Source organism: Salmo trutta, chromosome 29, assembly GCF_901001165.1.
Source record: "Salmo trutta chromosome 29, fSalTru1.1, whole genome shotgun sequence".
Taxonomy (NCBI): domain Eukaryota; kingdom Metazoa; phylum Chordata; class Actinopteri; order Salmoniformes; family Salmonidae; genus Salmo; species Salmo trutta.
Window position 1 is genome coordinate 15,549,178 of NC_042985.1, and position 19,534 is coordinate 15,568,711.

Below are 19,534 nucleotides of genomic sequence, written 5' to 3' on the forward strand. Positions count from 1 at the left end.
TGCTGTTTGGGGTTTTAGGTTGGGTTTCTGTACAGCACTTTGTGACATCAGCTGATGTAAGAAGGGCTTTATAAATACATTTGATTGATTGATAGACAACCAGGTGAGGGGAGTTATTTACTAATCAGTGACCTTAATTCCTCAATCAAGTACAAGGGTGGAGTGAAAATCAGCAGACACTGGGCCTCTGTGGAATGAGTTTGACGTCTCTAAACCCTTTGTACTAAATAAATGAAAAGAAGTCTCTGCACACTTGATCAGATGCAAGTTTCAGTGCTTAATGTGCTACGCTTTTAATGAACAACGTCCTTCATCAGACCGGTTCTGACAAAGGTTGTTGTTGACCGAAAGCTTAGCACAGTAAGTAAGACATTACGTACTGTACCTTAGCAGCCTCCACCATCCTGGCTGTGGCATCTGCCAGTAGTTTAGCTGCAGCAAGTAGCTTCTTAGAGTTGTCAACATCCACTTCCACCTCAGCATCTGACCGCATGGCATTCACCAGGTCAGAGGTGGCCTGAGCCAGGACCCTGGCCTGACGAACCATCTCTCCTGAGAGGGGGAGACAGAGGAGAGGAAGAGGGGGATGGGTAGAAGTAGAGGGGGTGGAGACGTGTGTGTGCGAGAGAGAGAGCCAGCGAGCGAGAGAGAGCCAGCGAGCGAGAGAGAGAGAGAGAGCCAGCGAGCGAGCGAGAGAGAGAGAGAGCCAGCGAGCGAGAGAGAGAGAGAGAGAGCCAGCGAGCGAGAGAGCCAGCGAGCGAGAGAGAGAGAGCCAGCGAGCGAGAGAGAGAGAGCCAGCGAGCGAGAGAGAGAGCCAGCGAGCGAGAGAGAGAGAGCCAGAGCGAGAGAGAGCCAGAGCGAGAGAGAGCCAGAGCGAGAGAGAGCCAGAGCGAGAGAGAGCCAGAGCGAGAGAGAGAGAGAGCCAGAGCGAGAGAGAGAGAGAGCCAGAGCGAGAGAGAGAAAGAGCCAGAGCGAGAGAGAGAGAGAGCCAGAGCGAGAGAGAGAGCGAGCGAGCCAGCGAGCGAGAGAGCCAGCGAGCGAGAGAGCCAGCGAGCGAGAGAGCCAGCGAGCGAGAGAGCCAGCGAGCGAGAGAGCCAGCGAGCGAGAGCCAGCGAGCGAGAGAGAGAACTAGACAAACTTAGGCTACTGTATGACTAAATCCTGCTAGTCCAAGGAGACGAGAGATGGGTAGTTATTCTCTTTATTAAAGAACACATGGATTTAAACTGCAGGCATCTGCCAGCCAGCATCGAGAACTCAAGCCAATCTGCCAACACTCCCCTGGGAGAGAGAATGAGTCTTTTTCCAATCCATTTTTATACACAACTAACTGAGGCTGATGGCAGGTGTGACTTGAAACCACATATTTGCTGTTGGCTGAAAGCCAGCATTCTTCAACTGGTTGGCCACAGTACAGTATGAGGTTATTTAGAGTAGCTGGCAGACACTTTCTATACACCAAGAGGCTTTAAATCTAAATATCAACAAACATTCATCAATTTAAACAATTAAATCAAGTTTTATTGGCATTTAATTTAATTTCACTGTTCTATTTAGCGACTTCATCACTACCACTACTAGGGAATCCCCTTCCCTCCTCTCCTCACCTGCGTCTCCCATGGAGCTGAAGATGCTCTCTGTTACGGTCATGATGGTGTCGGTGGCCTGGTCGTAGCGACCAATGGGCTCGCCGTGGGAGGCGTAGTGGCATACGTGCTCCAGCAGGTCCCCCAGGGCCTGACCGACAACACTGGCTGCAGCACTCACCTGCAGGATGTGTCTCAATTCAGTTTCAATTCAACTTTCAGTCAATTCAGGAAGTACACTGACAAACCCATTTCAATGTTCCTCAATGCTTCTATATGAGAAAATTGTACTGAAATTGAGATGGAGTTGACCCCAACTCCGCTCACCTGCTTCAGCATCTCCCCGTCGACTGTGGCAGACAGACAGGCCTGGACACAGCCCTCCACTGAGCGGTCCACCAGCTTCCCTGCCTCAATCAGCTGCTCCTGGCACACTGGGGAGCTGATGGTGGGACTCACCACCTGCAGGGAGAGATGGAGATAGTGAGCATGTGAGAGAGGGAAGGGACGAGCGAGATCAGCTGCTCCTGGAACACCAGAGCACTGAAAGTGAGAGTCACCACCTGGAGAGGAAGGGATGATGGAGAAAAATGAGTGAATGTGTTGAAAGAGAAACAAAGAGGAAAAAAGATGAAGCAAACAAATCATGTCAGATCAAAAACACTTCCGTTGAACATCTACGTGTATATTATTGAAGTTAGTGTATTTACTTTACCTGGGGTTACTGAAGAGGAAGAAACATAGCTACTGTTGTTGAATTATCCACCGTAGCACTGCCACAAACCTTTTACCTTCTCACATCATTCTCATCATGATGAAATGTCAGTGGGAGTGTGTGAAAGGTCTACAGTGTTGTACCTTGGCACAGGCGACCAGCTGGGAGGTGGAGAGGGCACACTGCGTGGCAGCAGCGATGACTCTGTTCTGTAGGACCGTGTCGTCTGCCACCTGGGCCACGTTCTTAGCCTTCAGCACCATCATGGCTGCCGCGTTGGCCACCGCCTTGGCCAGGTTCATCAGCACCTCCTGAAATTGTTATCACCATTATTCATGCCCATCCTGCTGAATAAATTCTAATAAGCAAAGGCTACGCTTGAAATTCAGATTGGGTGCAACTGCAGAAAAACCCTTCTAAATGTGCTGAGTCTGAATCGCATGTGAAAGGTTGTAATGAGAAAAAGTGAAAATAGACAGACTCTTACCTGGAACCTCTCGTCTGACTCGTTCTCTCCCATCTGAAGCAGCAGGTCCCCACTGGCCTGGCCTACACTGCCTGCTGCACTCAGCACTGTCTGACGGGGCTGAGGGAACAGGAAGTCAGAGTACAGCTATGGCACAAGGGTTAGCCCCCGTGGGGTCTACGGTAGGTAGACCTAAATTACAGCTGGCTCAGCATCTATGCTTAGCCCCAGAAGGTCGACACACCAGACTAGCTTAGATGAGCTACTGTATTTCTGAATCCACATCAGGGTATTTTCATATTGTCAAGACAGAATCTCCCAAAACATTATTACCCCAACTGGTCTTGAAGAGAACATCGTGAGCGTAGTGAACTGGGCCTGCAGGTGCAGGTCTATGTGAAATCCATTATTCAACATGGCAGTGATGAATCATTCACAACATAATTATCCTCACCAGGCTTTGTTTTGTTCAACGTGAACAAAACACACAGTAGCAAAGGAAGGGTGAATAGTTCAAATGGCCATATTTTGTTATGGTTCTGCCTGGCTGTCGGTCTCTGGCCGCCTGTCTCTGTTCAGACATGAGGGCAGGAATACAATAGACAGCTAACACATGACACACACACACACACACACACCCTAAAAATGGGAAATATTAATCAAATTAAGCCTTGTACCTGGGAGGAGTGCCACCATATGAATACAGTAGGAGCTCAGTTGGTATTATTGAGGCCAGTGGTGCATTAGTGATAAGTACAGTATAAACACTTCCAATCAGAGGTCAAACCTAACACACTCTACAGCCTTCTGTTACCCTCAGACAATACAACTGGGAAAAGATAAACAGTGATGTTTGTTCTGTTAATAAAGAGAATATAAAATGCCTTATATCAGGGACAATGGAACTTAATGAGAGGTCCAAGTAAGTCTATAACATTGAATCATGTGTAGAAGCTAGCTCATGTGCTCTTCAGATACCACAGGTGTTGGGTTAAAGCATTGTTGGTATAGAACTCTGGCCACGGAAAGCCGCAGTAGGCCAATCTGCAGGCTTTTGTTTTAAGTGTGCTTGCTTTGCACTAAGCTGGAACAAAAGCCCGTAAACACTCTAGGCTCTCCTGGACCAGAGTTGAGGCAAGTTATCTGCCTCCGCCAGCCCTGTCTCACCTCTCCGGAGGCAGGCTCCACAGCCTTGAGCAGGTCAGAGACGGCCCCAGCAAGGTTCCTAGCGGCACCCATAAGGTCATTGCTCCCGCCCGTGTCATCCTCTATAAGAGCAGCCAGTAGCTTCACACCCTTAGACATCTCTGTCAGGTTGGAGGAGATGGTGGTGATGGCACAGCCCACTGCAGTGTAGTCTGTGTCTGTCGGGTCACCTATAAGAGGGAGGGAGGAAGGAGGGCAGGGGAAGAGAGAGAGAGAGAGAGAGAGAGAGAGAGAGAGAGAGAGAGAGAGAGAGAGAGACAGAGGGAATAGAGTACAGTAAGCGAAAGTGAAAAAGAGTGGGGATGGAAAGAGGCAGAGAGGATAGAGAAGGAGAATGAAAAAGAGAGAGATAGAGAGATAAAGAGAGCCAAGTTAACCATCTCAAGCCCTTCTGGCCTGTCCTCTGGGTACCTAACAGGGTGCAGTACAGTGAACCAGTATGTCACAATAAACATGTACCCATGTTACACTCAGCCAGTCAATTCAGCATGTCACATTAGATTATTCTGTTTAGACATGAGACTGCTGGTGGAAATGACCAGACGTTTAGATTAAAGGGGAAAAGGGTCAGGGACTGTATTAAGCATCTCAGAGCGCTGGTCCAGGATCAGGACCCCCGGTCCATGTCATCTTATTCACTATACGATGGCCTTAAAGGCCAAACTGATCCTATATCAGCACTCTTCTCTGATTGCTACTGGACAACAGAGCAGGGAAGTCCCCTTATATTGAAACAGATGGTTGAAGCACCGACTGTCCCTTGACTGGGTTCAGCATGGCACCAAACCAATGATATGAAGAATACTGCCAGCTCGCTTGGCCCACTAGTACACATTATAATGGATAACAGTTCACCATTACTGTAGATTTATACGTAATGAAAACCAGATTGTTAACTTGAAAAATGTCAAGTGTGAATCATTTAAAACCACAAGACGTAAAAATGAAGAAAAAAAACACTTGTAAAAATGTAAGCTCAAAACCTTTTTACTGTCACTTCAACAGCACTGGAATATTCAGCTCTTCCATTGAACAGCATGTCATTTCCTGAGTCATCCCAAAGCCACGTACCAGCGGTGAGGTTGACCACAGAAGCTGTTCCTGCGGTGATGGCGTCCACCTGGGAGTGGATCTCATGTTTGGACTCATCCACCTTGTTCTGGATCCACACCTTGGATGCCTGGAGTAGAGAGATGGTACTGGTTCAGCAGAATTATTACATGAAGGTGGTACTTGGCAGATAAAAGTTGAATTTCAGAACATACAAGTAAATAAGAACAATTAAACATCAGAAAGTCAGGATGGGAGTTGAAGGATGAATGGTGATCTAGGAGCTAAAGCAGGGAGAATTGCATTGAGGAAAGAGCACTAGGGTGAGCAATAGAGTGAGCATAGACGAAGTTTCATTTATTTTAAGGAGTGTTATGTACATACATTAAGCATAAAAATCAAACATCAGAAAATTACAATATAACATTTTAAGATTTGGATCAGAAGCTTTAACAGTATTAACAACTTAATTATAAGTTAATAGGGCATGAAATTAGCTGAATGCTGAGTGTGCTTGTCCATGTCTGACGGTCAGTATGCTGTTGTATGTCCCTCTCACCATGTCCTGTCCCAGTGGAGACAAGTGTGTGTGTGTGTGTGTGTGTGTGTGTGTGTGTGTGTGTGTGTGTGTGTGTGTCTCTGTCCACACCATGTCCTGTCCCAGTGGAGACAAGTGTGTGTGTGTGTGTGTGTGTATGTGTGTGTGTGTGTGTGTGTGTCTGTGTGTCCACACCATGTCCTGTCCCAGTGGAGACAAGTGTATGTGTGTGTGTGTGTGTCTGTGTGTCCACACCATGTCCTGTCCCAGTGGAGACAAGTGTGTGTGTGTGTCCACACCATGTCCTGTCCCAGTGGAGACAAGTGTGTGTGTGTGTGTGTGTGTGTGTGTGTGTGTGTGTGTGTGTGTGTCCACACCATGTCCTGTCCCAGTGGAGACAAGTGTGTGTGTGTGTGTGTGTGTGTGTGTGTCCACACCATGTCCTGTCCCAGTGGAGACAAGTGTGTGTGTGTGTCTGTGTCCACACCATGTCCTGTCCCAGTGGAGACAAGTGTGTGTGTGTGTGTGTGTGTGTGTGTGTGTGTGTGTGTGTGTGTGTGTGTGTGTGTGTGTGTGTGTGTCCACACCATGTCCTGTCCCAGTGGAGACAAGTGTGTGTGTGTGTCTGTGTCCACACCATGTCCTGTCCCAGTGGAGACAAGTGTGTGTGTGTGTGTGTGTGTGTGTGTGTGTGTGTGTGTGTCCACACCATGTCCTGTCCTAGGAGAGATAAGTGTGTGTGTGTGTCTGTGTGTCCACACCATGTCCTGTCCCAGTGGAGACAAGTGTGTGTGTGTGTGTGTGTGTGTGTCTGTGTCCACACCATGTCCTGTCCCAGTGGAGAAAAGTGTTTGTGTGTGTGTGTGTGTGTGTGTGTGTGTGTCTACACCATGTCCTGTCCCAGTGGAGACAAGTGTGTGTGTGTGTCCACACCATGTCCTGTCCCAGTGGAGACAAGTGTGTGTGTGTGTGTGTCCACACCATGTCCTGTCCCAGTGGAGACAAGTGTTTGTGTGTGTGTGTGTGTGTGTCCACACCATGTCCTGTCCCAGTGGAGACAAGTGTGTGTGTGTGTGTGTGTGTGTGTCCACACCATGTCCTGTCCCAGTGGAGACAAGTGTGTGTGTGTGTGTGTGTGTCCACACCATGTCCTGTCCCAGTGGAGACAAGTGTTTGTGTGTGTGTGTGTGTGTGTGTGTGTGTGTGTGTGTGTGTGTCCACACCATGTCCTGTCCCAGTGGAGACGTGTGTGTGTGTGTGTATGTGTGTGTCCACACCATGTCCTGTCTCAGTGGAGACAAGTGTGTGTGTGTGTGTGTGTGTGTGTGTCTGTGTCCACACCATGTCCTATCCCAGTGGAGACAAGTGTGTGTGTGTGTGTGTGTGTGTGTGTGTGTGTGTGTGTGTGTGTGTGTGTCCACACCATGTCCTGTCCCAGTGGAGACAAGTGTGTGTGTGTGTGTCCACACCATGTCCTGTCCCAGTGGAGACAAGTGTGTGTGTGTGTGTCCACACCATGTCCTGTCCCAGTGGAGACAAGTGTTTGTGTGTGTGTGTGTGTGTGTGTGTGTCCACACCATGTCCTGTCCCAGTGGAGACAAGTGTGTGTGTGTGTGTGTGTGTGTGTGTCCACACCATGTCCTGTCCCAGTGGAGACAAGTGTGTGTGTGTGTGTGTCCACACCATGTCCTGTCCCAGTGGAGACAAGTGTGTGTGTGTGTGTATGTGTGTGTCCACACCATGTCCTGTCTCAGTGGAGACAAGTGTATGTGTGTGTGTGTGTGTGTGTGTGTCTGTGTCCACACCATGTCCTGTCCCAGTGGAGACAAGTGTGTGTGTGTGTGTGTGTGTGTGTGTGTGTGTCCACACCATGTCCTATCCCAGTGGAGACAAGTGTGTGTGTGTGTGTGTGTGTCCACACCATGTCCTGTCCCAGTGGAGACAAGTGTGTGTGTGTGTGTGTGTGTCCACACCATGTCCTGTCCCAGAGGAGGCAGGTTGTCCACCTCTCCCAGATCAGCCTGTGCCTGCTGTACTGCCTGCATACTGGTGTTAATGGTCCCCATCAAGGCCTGCTGGGCTGAGCTCTGGAGAGAATAAACACACAGACATAATCAATATCTACTAAACACGTATAGAGATATGAGAGAGATGGAGAGAGAGATATATATATATATAAAAAGAGGATGTGCGAGAGAGATAGGGAGAGAGAGAGAAAGGTGGAGAGAGAAACAGAAAGAAGAGGGGGAGAAAGTGTGTGTGTGTGTGTGTGTGTGTGTGTGTGTGTGTGTGTGTGTGTGTGTGTGAACGTGTAACATTGCAGCCCTGCTCTCACCAGTGGTGGCATGTGTCCTCGGTGCATCTGTCCCATGATGACCTGTTGCTGTGCAGAAGGCATGGTGCCCATGCTGAGAGACTCTGTTCCTATAGAGCCAGACCTGATCACCCCTGGTAGAGCCACAGAGCCATGCTCCACACGACCCACAAGGTTAAACTGCTGCTGTAGGATCGTCGACCTGGAAACATACAAATAAACAGACAAATTCAACATGAATTAACTATGGTCTCTGCATGATTTTAGAAAAAACACATCTGTGATACTTAATATTCATCACGGAATTATTGATTGCATTTCAGGTGACAGCGTCACCTTTCCCATCCACAGGTGGTCCAACTATTGAAGGATGGTGGTGTCTGTTTGCCAGACTCTCTCTGTGTGTGTGTGTGTGTGTGTGTGTGTGTGTGTGTGTGTGTGTGTGTGTGTGTGTGTGTGTGTGTGTGTGTGGTGCTAACAGGAACCACGGCCGACATCAAACCTTCATTGTATTCTTCCAGGAACTAGACTCTGTTATTCTTCAGATGAAGCCTTCCAGGTTTGGTTTCCTGTGAGTTTGCAGTATTAATGCCTGCGTTTTCCCTTAGGCCCTCTATGCTATCCTCCACACTGACTGGCCCAGATAAGGGAACAACACAAGGTCTGCGTCTCAAATGGCACCCTATTTCCTAATTAATGTGCTACTTTTGATCAGGGCACATAGGGCTCTGGCCAAAAGTAATGCACTAAATAGGGAGCCATTTGGGACACTACCAAGGCCAATATTCCCTCAGTACAGGAAAGGAAACATCAATTGAGACTAGACAGGAAAACAGCTTATGTTATTTAATGACAGCTCTATGCAGATAAAGGGACTAATACGTGTGCAATTAGGGAAGTCCAGATAAAAATGTTGTTTATCCGGACGGAGAGAACAGAGAAAAAGAGAAACTCCAAAAGAGGAAGTTGATCCTAAGGAACAATACTATCCTCACTGAAAGGAAATGTTCATGAGTACAGTCAGGTGTATTTATGAGATCTTTACATTATAGCTGGAACATAAAATGGGACTGAGGCCATGTTGGCTTCATTAGCCACTGAACGGAAGAAAACAGACAAAAAGAGACGAGACTGCCTTGACCTCTCCAATAATAAACACTCTTTTTCATTTTGAAATGTTTTCTGTTGCATGCCCTAATGAACACAACCCTGGTCTGTAGGACACTGCTATTGTGTGTTACTGAGCATTATATAACAGTTCACATACTTCTTTGGGGAGACCGATTCTTCCAGCATGGTGGATTCTTCATCTCCTTCTAAACCAAAACGGTCTTTACTTTGCTTCTACAGAGACAGAGAGAAAGAGAGAGAAATTCACAAAGTGACATTTGGATCACAAAGGTGACAATGGCTATTCTATCTCTAAAAGGCAACACATATTGTGATTCAAATCAAATGTATTTATATAGCCCTTCTTACATCAGCTGATATCACAAAGTGCTGTACAGAAACCCAGCCTAAAACCCCAAAAAGCAAGCAATGCAGGTGTAGAAGCACGGTGGCTAGGAAAAACTCCCTAGAAAGGCCAGAACCTAGGAAGAAACCTAGAGAGGAACCAGGCTATGAGGGGTGGCCAGTCCTCTTCTGGCTGTGCCGGGTGGAGATTATAACAGCACATGGCCTAGATGTTCAAATGTTCATAAATGACCAGCATGGTCAAATAATAATAATCATAGTAGTTGTCGAGGGTGCAACAAGTCAGTAACACAAGAGTAAGTGTCAGTTGGCTTTTTCATAGCCGATCTTTGAGAGTATCTCTACCGCTCCTGCTGATTGCCAGGTAAGTTTAGGCATAACTATTTGGACATGCATGGGAGTATTGATGTTTTCTAGAAGCAGTGTCCCTCACTTTAACAAGTCGATAATCAATCATCAAGAAAGATCTAGCTACGATGGGAAAGGGTTTTCTACACTCACCTTTTTGAGAATGATGTCGATGTATCCAGCGATGAGCTGAGAGATTTGTTCTCCCTCAGTGGTCTGGACTGAGTAGTAGCTCTCCTGGTACTCCCCAAAATCCTACAGCAGAGGTCCATACCAAATATAGCATTTTATACTGGACTATTACAAAAGCCTACAACAGACAGACAAAAAGAGCATGATACCAAATCCTATACATTCCTACCAGAGGCAAACACACTGCTACATATCAAATCCTACAACAGTCAAACACAGGCCAGCAACGCCAAACGCTGCATCTCACACTGGAATAACACACAGAGGCTCATGACAAATGCTCCAGCTAATGGCAAACTGTATACAGCATCTCTTACTGGAATAATATTCAAAGCAAGATCCCAAACACTGCTGTGGCTTCGCTTGTCATTCGTTTACATAGAGGACTTGGCTCAGTGTGTGGGGATTAATGTGAACCTATGGAATAAGTTAGTTATAACAGACGCCAGACATTGTGCTGCTGGAGCCTAGACATCAGACTGCTAGCAGGCTGTAGCCACTGTCAGATTAAACCAACTACAGTTATTGTCATATAAAGGCACACTTTGCATGGAAGAAACTGTGTGGGGAAAGAAGAAAATCACTTCGGACGTTAAATATCAGGAGACATTTCATAGAATATCCTTCTATATTTCTTAGTCATATTTCTGGACATCATCTTTTAGAATATGAAACTGATCTGGCCCTGCCAACAGGGGTTTGAACATGGATGAAAGGATCCCCACAAAGGAATGCGCATGATTGGTTGAATAACATTCTATGAATATATTTCAAATCATTCACCAAAACGTACAGCTTAACTTCAACAGCTTCCTCAGTATCAAGGTACAGAGGCTGCATGCCAAATGGCACCCTATTCCCTCCGGTCAAAAGTAGTGCACTTTAAAGGGAATATGGTGCTATTTGGGACACAGAGGGAACATTCCTCAACTGTACCAACACAGAGAGGATTAATTCAATTGAGTGTTGGTAAAGACTGCATGTCTACAAAAAGAGATCTTCTAGATTAGGCATTTCTTTAGTCACTGACTCTTTGTAAAGTCACAAAGGGCAGTCATTGGCAGGCAAGACAAAGGGGGTTTGTTCAATAAATTAAGTTGAACAATTGAATGAGTGAAGAGAAGAGTCTTCACACTATTTGTTTATGAGAAGAGAAACATTCAGATGAACATTTCATTTACTGAGAGTCTATGTGTAATCTACCTAAGAAACAGAGCACAAAGGAGATACATGTTAGAGAGCAGATAATAGATTGGTGTTTGCGTATAAAATATACAAGCGGTCTCTGTGGACACAGCAGCACTAAGGAAGGGAGTCTTACCACACACACACACACACACACACACACACACGCTGGGGTTCTCACCAGGGTGAAGCTCTTGGGCGAGGCGGCCCATCTCTTTACAGTGGTGAGGGGCCACTCCTGCACCACGTCTTTGGTCTTCTCCTCCACCCTCATCACTGACTCTTTGGTTATCCCCAACAGCCTGGGGACCAGCTTATTCTTACTCTTCATCTTCTCCTATAAAACAGTGTGACAGAACAATGGGAAATATGAAGCAACAAAACCTTATTGGGGAACAATGGGAGAATAAGCAACAACTAACACTCAGAGAACAGTGGAAAATACGCAACAAATTCATACTATTAATCTTCTAAAACAATTACAAACAGTCAATAGAAAACTATGGAAAATAAAAAGCAACAAAGCTTCATTAGAGAACAGAGTGAAATAAGCATCCAAAACCTCATTAAACTTCATATTCACATGAACGGTTAAGATAGTCCTTAATATGTCTAATCCATCAAGAATCATGGACTGCCTTTCACTCACAATTTCCTAAAATAGAAATGGCATCATTCTCCCTCCATCTCATGTGGCTTTTCTGACTGATCAGAGGAAGAGAAGAGAGTTGATTGGGAGTGACACAGGGACAGAGGTGAGGAGTGTTTAAGAGTTGCTCAACACTGCCTTGCTGGTAGAGTGGGTCTCTATGGGCTCTGGAGGGGTGAGGGCCACAGGGCTGGGGTTAACAGGGGAACTGGTGGGGTGAGGGCCACAGGGCTGGGGTTAACGGGGGACCAGGAGGGGTGAGGAGCGGGGGGGACCAGGAGGGGTGAGGAGCGGGGGGGACCAGGAGGGGTGAGGAGCGGGGGGGACCAGGAGGGGTGAGGAGCGGGGGGGACCAGGTGGGGTGAGGGGCGGGGGGGACCAGGAGGGTTGAGGGGCGGGGGGGACCAGGTAAACTGGAGGGGTGAGGGCCACAGGGCTGGGGTTAACGGGGGAACTGGTGGGGTGAGGGCCAGGGGGACCAGGTAAACTGGAGGGGTGAGGGCCACAGGGCTGGGGTTAACAGGGGAACTGGTGGGGTGAGGGCCACAGGGCTGGGGTTAACGGGGGACCAGGAGGGGTGAGGAGCGGGGGGGACCAGGAGGGGTGGGTAGCGGGGGGGACCAGGAGGGGTGAGGAGCGGGGGGGACCAGGTAAACTGGAGGGGTGAGGGCCACAGGGCTGGGGTTAACAGGGGAACTGGTGGGGTGAGGGGCGGGGGGGATCAGGAGGGGTGAGGGGCGGGGGGGACCAGGAGGGGTGAGGGGCGGGGGGGACCAGGAGGGGTGGGGGGGACCAGGAGGGGTAAGGGGGACCAGGAGGGGTAAGGGGCGGGGGGGACCAGGGGAGCTGGAGGGGCGGGGGGGACCAGGGGAGCTGGAGGGGTGAGGGGCGGGGGGGACCAGGGGAGCTGGAGGGGTGAGGGCCAGAAGAAGCCCCTCTTATCTCCCTGTGGGGTCTGCAGTAAAAGGACAGACCCTGCCTGGCAGAGGTGCAGCCAGAAGCCACTAGTTAACTCTCCAGGTGCGCGCTCTCTGTCTCCCTCCCTCCCTCCCTGTCTCCGTCTCCCTCCCTCCCTCCCTCTCTCCGTCTCTCTCCCTGTCTCCGTCTCCCTCTCTCCCTGTCTCCGTCTCCCTCTCTCCCTGTCTCCGTCTCCCTCTCTCCCTGTCTCCCTCTCTCCCTGTCTCCCTCTCTCCCTGTCTCCGTCTCCCTCTCTCCCTGTCTCCGTCTCCCTCTCTCCCTGCCTCCCTCTCTCCCTGTCTCCGTCTCCCTCTCTCCCTGTCTCCGTCTCCCTCTCTCCCTGCCTCCCTCTCTCCCTGTCTCCCTGCCTCCCTCTCTCCCTGTCTCCGTCTCCCTCTCTCCCTGTCTCTGTCTCCCTGCTCACAGGGAAGTAATCATTACGCCACACTCCAGTGCACAGGCTGCAGGCACACAGTTGGTCACTTTCCAGGAACACAATGAACCCGACAGAGATGATGGGAGTAAGATAGTGTTCACTGCTTTGCTACAGTTCTACCACCTTAACTAGAGCCATTTAAATCCATCAACTATGACTTTTGTCTTTATATTACCTTCTCATAAACCTCTGTGGGATGTGTTTGAAGCAAAAGGTTTATTGTTCATCACTTCTATGTATTGCTTGAACTCCTACTCGAACGTCTATATCCAGATATGAAGCATTTGTAAGAAATGTTGTCTAACACTTTTGTTTAGCTCATATCTACATAAGATTAATGGGTGTGCCAAAAACTATGAAACGTGCAATATTTCCTCAGTCTAATTCATTCAAATCATTACCACACTGCCTTGTGTTGCTCTGCCATATCTTAACTAGGAATGTGTGACTCTGGAGTCTGAATAATGATGCGGTCAGTTTTTCTAGCCTGGTACTAGATCTTATTTGTACTGTACTAGCCAACTCCTATGGTTGTTGCTGGCAAGACTGCACAAATAGATCTGGGACCAGGCTAGGAAACGTGTAGTTTGGTAGAAGCCAGATGAACATATTTCCGTCATCTGGTTGGTCTTAAACCTAATGCTCAGGTGGGATTGGATTCTGTCCACTCCAAAGAGAAGACATTCCTCTGATATGAAAGAGTGCAACGAGGCCTTGGTGTTGCAACACCATGAAAAGCTACTGATATTCAGCTGTAACCCACTCATTCCTGCACCTGCTAGTGCTTCACACACACAATCTTACCTTCACCAGGAAGAAAGACACTCCGTATGTCCTCAGGGACCTGGCTAGCTTCACGTACTTTACTTTAGCTTCTATCTCTGTCATCTCACCACAGTTCTTGTGGTCCTGTGAGTTTGAAAATAGAATAGAATTTATTAAAGCAGTAAGGCGTTGTGTCGTGCCTAAGAACAGCCCTTAGCTGTGGTATATGAGCCATATACCCAGAGGTGCCTTATTGCCATTATAAACTGGTTAGAAACGGAAAGAACAGTAAAAATAAATGGTTTTGTCATACCTGTGGTATACGGTCTCATATACCATGGCTTTCAGCCAATCAGCATTCAGTGCTTGAACCACCAGGGTTATATTTTTATTTAGACCATCAGCAGTTGTATGGGACTAAGAAGTTGACAGAATAGGAACCAAAAGCTATAAATAATCAATTCAGAAACAAGCAAATTCATTGAAGATAAAATTGCAATATTTTTCTTTTTTATTTAACTAGGCAAGTCAGTTAAGAACAAATTCTTATTTACAATGATGGCCTAGGAACAGTGGGTTAGCTGCCTTGTTCAGGGGCAGAATGACAGATTCGATCTAGCAACCTTTTGGTTACTGGCCCAACGCTCTAACCACTAGGCTACCTGCCGCCCCAATATCTACTTGTATAAGATTCAAAACAAACTGGACCAACCTGAAAGATTTTCTTTTCATTCCCCCGCTGCTTGATATATTCTTTAGGTAGAAACTCCTTGAGGCTAAAATAGATTACAGGTAGGTACAGGTTGAGAGTTCATACATAAAACCATGAAAAGTCTGCTGGTTTAAAACAACAAATCCCCATTTAATATGGTGAGGATTTGTATTACGAAAATAAATAACAGATTTCTATCAGTACCCTGAAGTAATACATTCCTTCCAGCAATATGTCTTCATTGTATTGAAGAGCATCACCTTAATGATCAAAATCATCATCCCCATGTTCATCATCATCATCCTTCCCCTGATTCAGAGGGCTTGGGTTAAAGGCAGAAGACACGTTTCAGCTGTACAACTGACTAGGTATCCCACTTTCACCTTATGTAAAGTTAAAGTAGTCTTCAGAAGGAAGTGAAGCTTACTCTAGGAATCCAGGCTTGTGTTTGTGTTCTATGTGCGGTCCAAACTGGATCTGAGCCTGAATCCCTGCAAACTCACAGGCCTTGTCGAAGGACACAGGGTGAGAACCATTTAGGATGTCATCTCGTGCCTGGGAGAGAGATAAAAACACATTTAATATAATCACCGTCATAAGAGACACGCCACTCAAAGTTCTCAGAGGATGTTTTAATTCTGGAATGGTAAGACATGAAGATGAAACCCAATATATCACTAGTAATATGGAGCAGCGGACTCCATTTTCTTTACATTCTTGAATGGGAAACAATTCACTTCCTGAAATGATGGAACTGACCCCAACCATGGTGACCTATCAAAACAAAAGACGTCTAACACTAGTACCTCTAATGACCTCATCTCAACCCTGATCCCTTAATGTTGTACAGCCCATCAGCCTGATCGAGACTACTCTCATACAGAGAATAACGAGCCCAGAACAGAGAGCCTGCTGAGTCTCATATACCTACTAATTGAACCAGATCCTTTATCTGGCTGAACCATCTCTCACAGCCATTTACACACACTACAACAACAGGTAATTACACACAGACAGCACAACATGACTAGCAATGGAAGTGGTGCTTTAGTCCTTTTGAGGAAGAGCAGGTCAGAGGAGAGGTGTTTTAAAGACTAGGCAGGACCCCTGGGACCATATGTCACACAGAAGTGGACACTGTCAGCAGACAAGGGAATAGGGTCCCAGTCCCACCATGACTTGATAATGACACAAATACATCACAAATGCACTGACTGAAATGATTTAGAAATGCAGGAAAATATACATGCGTGCACACACACACACACCTTGAGGCAGTAATCATCGTGGTGGTGATAATGAGGCACATGAGAGTGTGAAGCACCTGTTCTGGCTGTGTGCGTGTGTGTGCGTGTGTGTGTGTGTGTGTTCAATTATTATTTTAAAAAGGCAAAAAAAATGGAATAACAGATGTTCTCTATCCATCAACATTCATCCATTACAGCATGTTTCTGGTGAAGAGCTTAATTGCTGACTACTATGCAGGGCAAGTACAACAGAGGAGAAGGCATGAGAGAGGAAAGAGGTAAGGAGAGGGGCAGGAGAGAGTGAGGGAGAGTGAAAGAGAGTTATTGAGGAGGGAAGGATGAAAAGAGAGAGAGTAAGAAAGAGTAGGAGAGAGGGAAGAGGAAAGGACAGAGACGTGTTAAAAGCAGTAGGAGAGGAGAGACCGTGGTGAGGGTCAGACCTGGACGTAGAGCAGGTTGAGCTGGACCGGGTCTCGTGAGTCCACGTTCTGGTCTGAGTAGAAGAACTTCCTCCTGAGCAGAAGAGTTTCGGTCTCCTCCACCCCCTGCTCACGGAACGTTCTGCTGTGGTCAAGCCAGTTCACTGAACACACACACACACACACACACACACACACACACACACACACACACACACACACACACACACACACACACACACACACACACACACACACACACACACACACACACACATATATTAACTCGTAAATGCACAGATTATGACATTCTCAATAAACTTAAAAATCAAACCATAATTCTCTCCATTATAGTCAACCCAAGGGGTAACTCAATATTTTGTAAAACCAAAATCCATGTTGGCGTCAGTGTTCCCCTGAAGGGGGGTAGTGATAATGTCAATAGTGGTGTAAAGCTGCCCATCAGTTTGATGGATGTGCCAATATCTAGAGGCTGGAGAGGAGCTGCCCTGTCCATGGCCTGTATGACTGAACACTTCACAGCAGGCCAAGACAGACGTCTATTGCCTACAGCACATGAGAAATGGACACTACTGCTCAGGAAAAAGGAGGAAAATACAATTTGATGTGCAATAACAGTATCCAACTCAAATCGCTATTAAAATAATACCTTACCAAAAACGTCTGTCAAATCAATAACCGGGAAATAATGTTGCTTCTGTCCAAACTCTTATGAAACACGAAGATTTATCAAAATGTATTTTCAGAACAGACGACAGAGCAATACTTAAGGATAGCAGATGCAAGTTAGCTAACTAAATAATCCTGTTACTGCTAACGTTATTCCAAACATATTTGGCTCAAATGATCAACTTGGTTGAATTATAAAAAAATGACCATAAGGGAAATTAAATTAGCTTCAGTATCAACATATTCGCAGAACCAGTGGCAGTTTGTAGAGATAGCATGTAGCCTCGTGGTTAAGAGCATTGGCCAGTAACCGAAAGGTCACTGGTTTGAATCCCCAAGCTAACAAGGTGAACATTCTGTTGATGTGCCCTTGAGCAAGGCACTTAACACCCAATTGCTCTGGATAAGAGCGTCTGCTAGAGACGTTTAGCCTCATCTGAGGCCCTATGCTTCACTAGGAGTTAAAAATAATAAGTCAAGTTGGCCTAAACTCACAGTCGTCGTCTGTGTGAAGCTTGGCTTTGAGTTTCTCCATCTTCCTCTCGTCTCGGAGCAGAGTCCTGTCTTTCTTCAGGGTGCCTGTCCCATCCTCCTTCTTCTCCTCCATTACCTCCTGGATCAGAGAGTACTCCTCGTAGTTGGTGATTCCTGAAATCACAGGGAAACGCTTTCAGACAACCTCAAACCACTGGCTCTCCTATGACAGGTGTTAAAACAAATCATGTAATCCAGGTTAATTGTTAAGGGGAATTAATTGTGGTACAAAAGGAAGCAGACTCACATTCTACTGCATATCATCAACTTGAGACAACCTCAACTCACTAGCTTTCCTATGAGAGGTGTTTTTACAAATAATGGACCACTCACCTATTCTACTGCATATCGTCACTAGCAGCTCTCCCACTGTTTTGGAGTCGTCCACCATGATGGTTTTCACAGCTCCATCCAGCATCTTGATCTTCAATGGCCTCTGTTTCTTCTTGTAATCAAGGATATCCTGAGAGGGAGGGAGAGCAAAAGATAAACTGTGAATGTGGCGAAAAGTAGAGCGAGTGATCAAACATTTAGCCAGTCAAAGGAGAGAGGGATGAACGGAGGGCAGAAAATCTAATTTAACGGTTGCCTATTCCTTCCCCACAACTCTCTCATTTCTCACACACAGCAATATGAAAAAGGTTTTCCTCTGAACTACATACTCTGTCATTCCAACAGGTCTGGTACTTCACCCTGCTTTAAACACACAGCACTTGTCTAGAGAGGAAATACCAATGGAAAACACATCCTATGAACACGTGTGTGATCTTTGAGGACCGACTTCAATCAAGAATAGTGTCAGTGTGTGTGTGTGTGTGTTACAGTATGCGATCTGTCAACATTCACCAACACCACCCTACATCTTATACTTTAAATACTTTCTCCATGGCAACAACTACAAAGAACCCTCGCTACAGTAGAGAACCCTCGCTACAGTAGAGAACCCTCGCTACAGTAGAAAACCCTCGCTACAGTAGAAAACCCTCGCTACAGTAGAAAACCCTCGCTACAGTAGAAAACCCTCGCTACAGTAGAGAACCCTCGCTACAGTAGAGAACCCTCGCTACAGTAGAGAACCCTCGCTACATTAGAGAACCCTCGCTACATTAGAGAACCCTCGCTACATTAGAGAACCCTCGCTACATTAGAGAACCCTCGCTACAGTAGAGAACCCTCGCTACAGTAGAGAACCCTCGCTACAGTAGAGAACCCTCGCTACAGTAGAGAACCCTCGCTACAGTAGAGAACCCTCGCTACAGTAGAGAACCCTCGCTACAGTAGAGAACCCTCGCTACAGTATAGGACTGGTCAGATTACTAAGGGTTACTGTAGGTATGCTTTAGGTAGGTTTTTACCCCATTCCGTAGCATGTAATAATCCAGAGTTCTTCCTGACTCCAGCCAGATGCCTTTCCTGGGGTCCTCATCAGAAAGGAACAGACCGTAGTCTGAGGCTGGAAGACAATAGGAATAGAAGTTACCATTAGCAATAGGATGAATGATGCATTTCTAAGCCCTTGTTTCTAGTGTTGATGCAGGTACCATTCTAATTATTCAAAATTCTCCCTTCCTTGAAGTAATCAGTGCTAAGACATGACTGGACAGATGAAAGCCACGTGGTGCCCTTTCTTTCACCTGTTAAGGAAGGATGGTCTATAAAGGAATTTGAACGTGGCCTCAGTCGCTTGTATGTCTGTCTTGTGACTGTACCTTGTCCAGTTTGGGCTTCGGGAACCCTCTCTCTGATGATTCTGCAGGCATCGTAGACGGCCGTGGACGGCTCAAACTGCATGGTCTTCACCAGGTTGCACTGGCGGACGCAGATCTTCAGGGACAGGGCCACCATCTTGGCGGGCGGTGTGGGGGTACGTCTACACCTGGGGAGAATGGAGGGTGAGATCAGTATAAGATGTGGATGAGAACAAAGGAAATACAACTACTTAGTTATTTTCCATGAAGCCAAGACACAGACGTCACCACACCGCACCACATTAGTAATATTTCACAGAATTCATTCTTGTGAGTTAGAGCCTATGACAAATTCACAAGT

The 19,534-nt window shown here is 46.8% G+C and overlaps 1 protein-coding gene across 3 annotated transcripts in view; it reads right to left on the reverse strand.

Moving 5' to 3' along the window:
* LOC115167002 (talin-2) overlaps positions 1 to 19,534 on the reverse strand; it is a 132,352-nt gene that overhangs the window by 53,387 nt on the left and 59,431 nt on the right. For all 3 annotated transcript variants that reach the window (XM_029721006.1, XM_029721005.1, XM_029721009.1), the window contains exons 2-21: positions 19,195 to 19,361; positions 18,841 to 18,938; positions 17,819 to 17,948; positions 17,447 to 17,599; positions 16,283 to 16,425; positions 15,023 to 15,150; positions 14,596 to 14,659; positions 13,923 to 14,027; positions 11,258 to 11,413; positions 9,853 to 9,954; positions 9,143 to 9,219; positions 7,897 to 8,077; positions 7,535 to 7,648; positions 5,045 to 5,153; positions 3,935 to 4,143; positions 2,789 to 2,887; positions 2,445 to 2,612; positions 1,914 to 2,048; positions 1,608 to 1,767; positions 386 to 552 (exon numbers count right to left, since the gene is read on the reverse strand). In XM_029721006.1, the coding sequence (XP_029576866.1) occupies positions 386 to 552; positions 1,608 to 1,767; positions 1,914 to 2,048; positions 2,445 to 2,612; positions 2,789 to 2,887; positions 3,935 to 4,143; positions 5,045 to 5,153; positions 7,535 to 7,648; positions 7,897 to 8,077; positions 9,143 to 9,219; positions 9,853 to 9,954; positions 11,258 to 11,413; positions 13,923 to 14,027; positions 14,596 to 14,659; positions 15,023 to 15,150; positions 16,283 to 16,425; positions 17,447 to 17,599; positions 17,819 to 17,948; positions 18,841 to 18,938; positions 19,195 to 19,330 (2,634 nt within the window). In that variant the 5' untranslated portion in view covers positions 19,331 to 19,361. The remainder of the gene's footprint in view (positions 1 to 385; positions 553 to 1,607; positions 1,768 to 1,913; positions 2,049 to 2,444; positions 2,613 to 2,788; positions 2,888 to 3,934; positions 4,144 to 5,044; positions 5,154 to 7,534; positions 7,649 to 7,896; positions 8,078 to 9,142; positions 9,220 to 9,852; positions 9,955 to 11,257; positions 11,414 to 13,922; positions 14,028 to 14,595; positions 14,660 to 15,022; positions 15,151 to 16,282; positions 16,426 to 17,446; positions 17,600 to 17,818; positions 17,949 to 18,840; positions 18,939 to 19,194; positions 19,362 to 19,534) is intronic.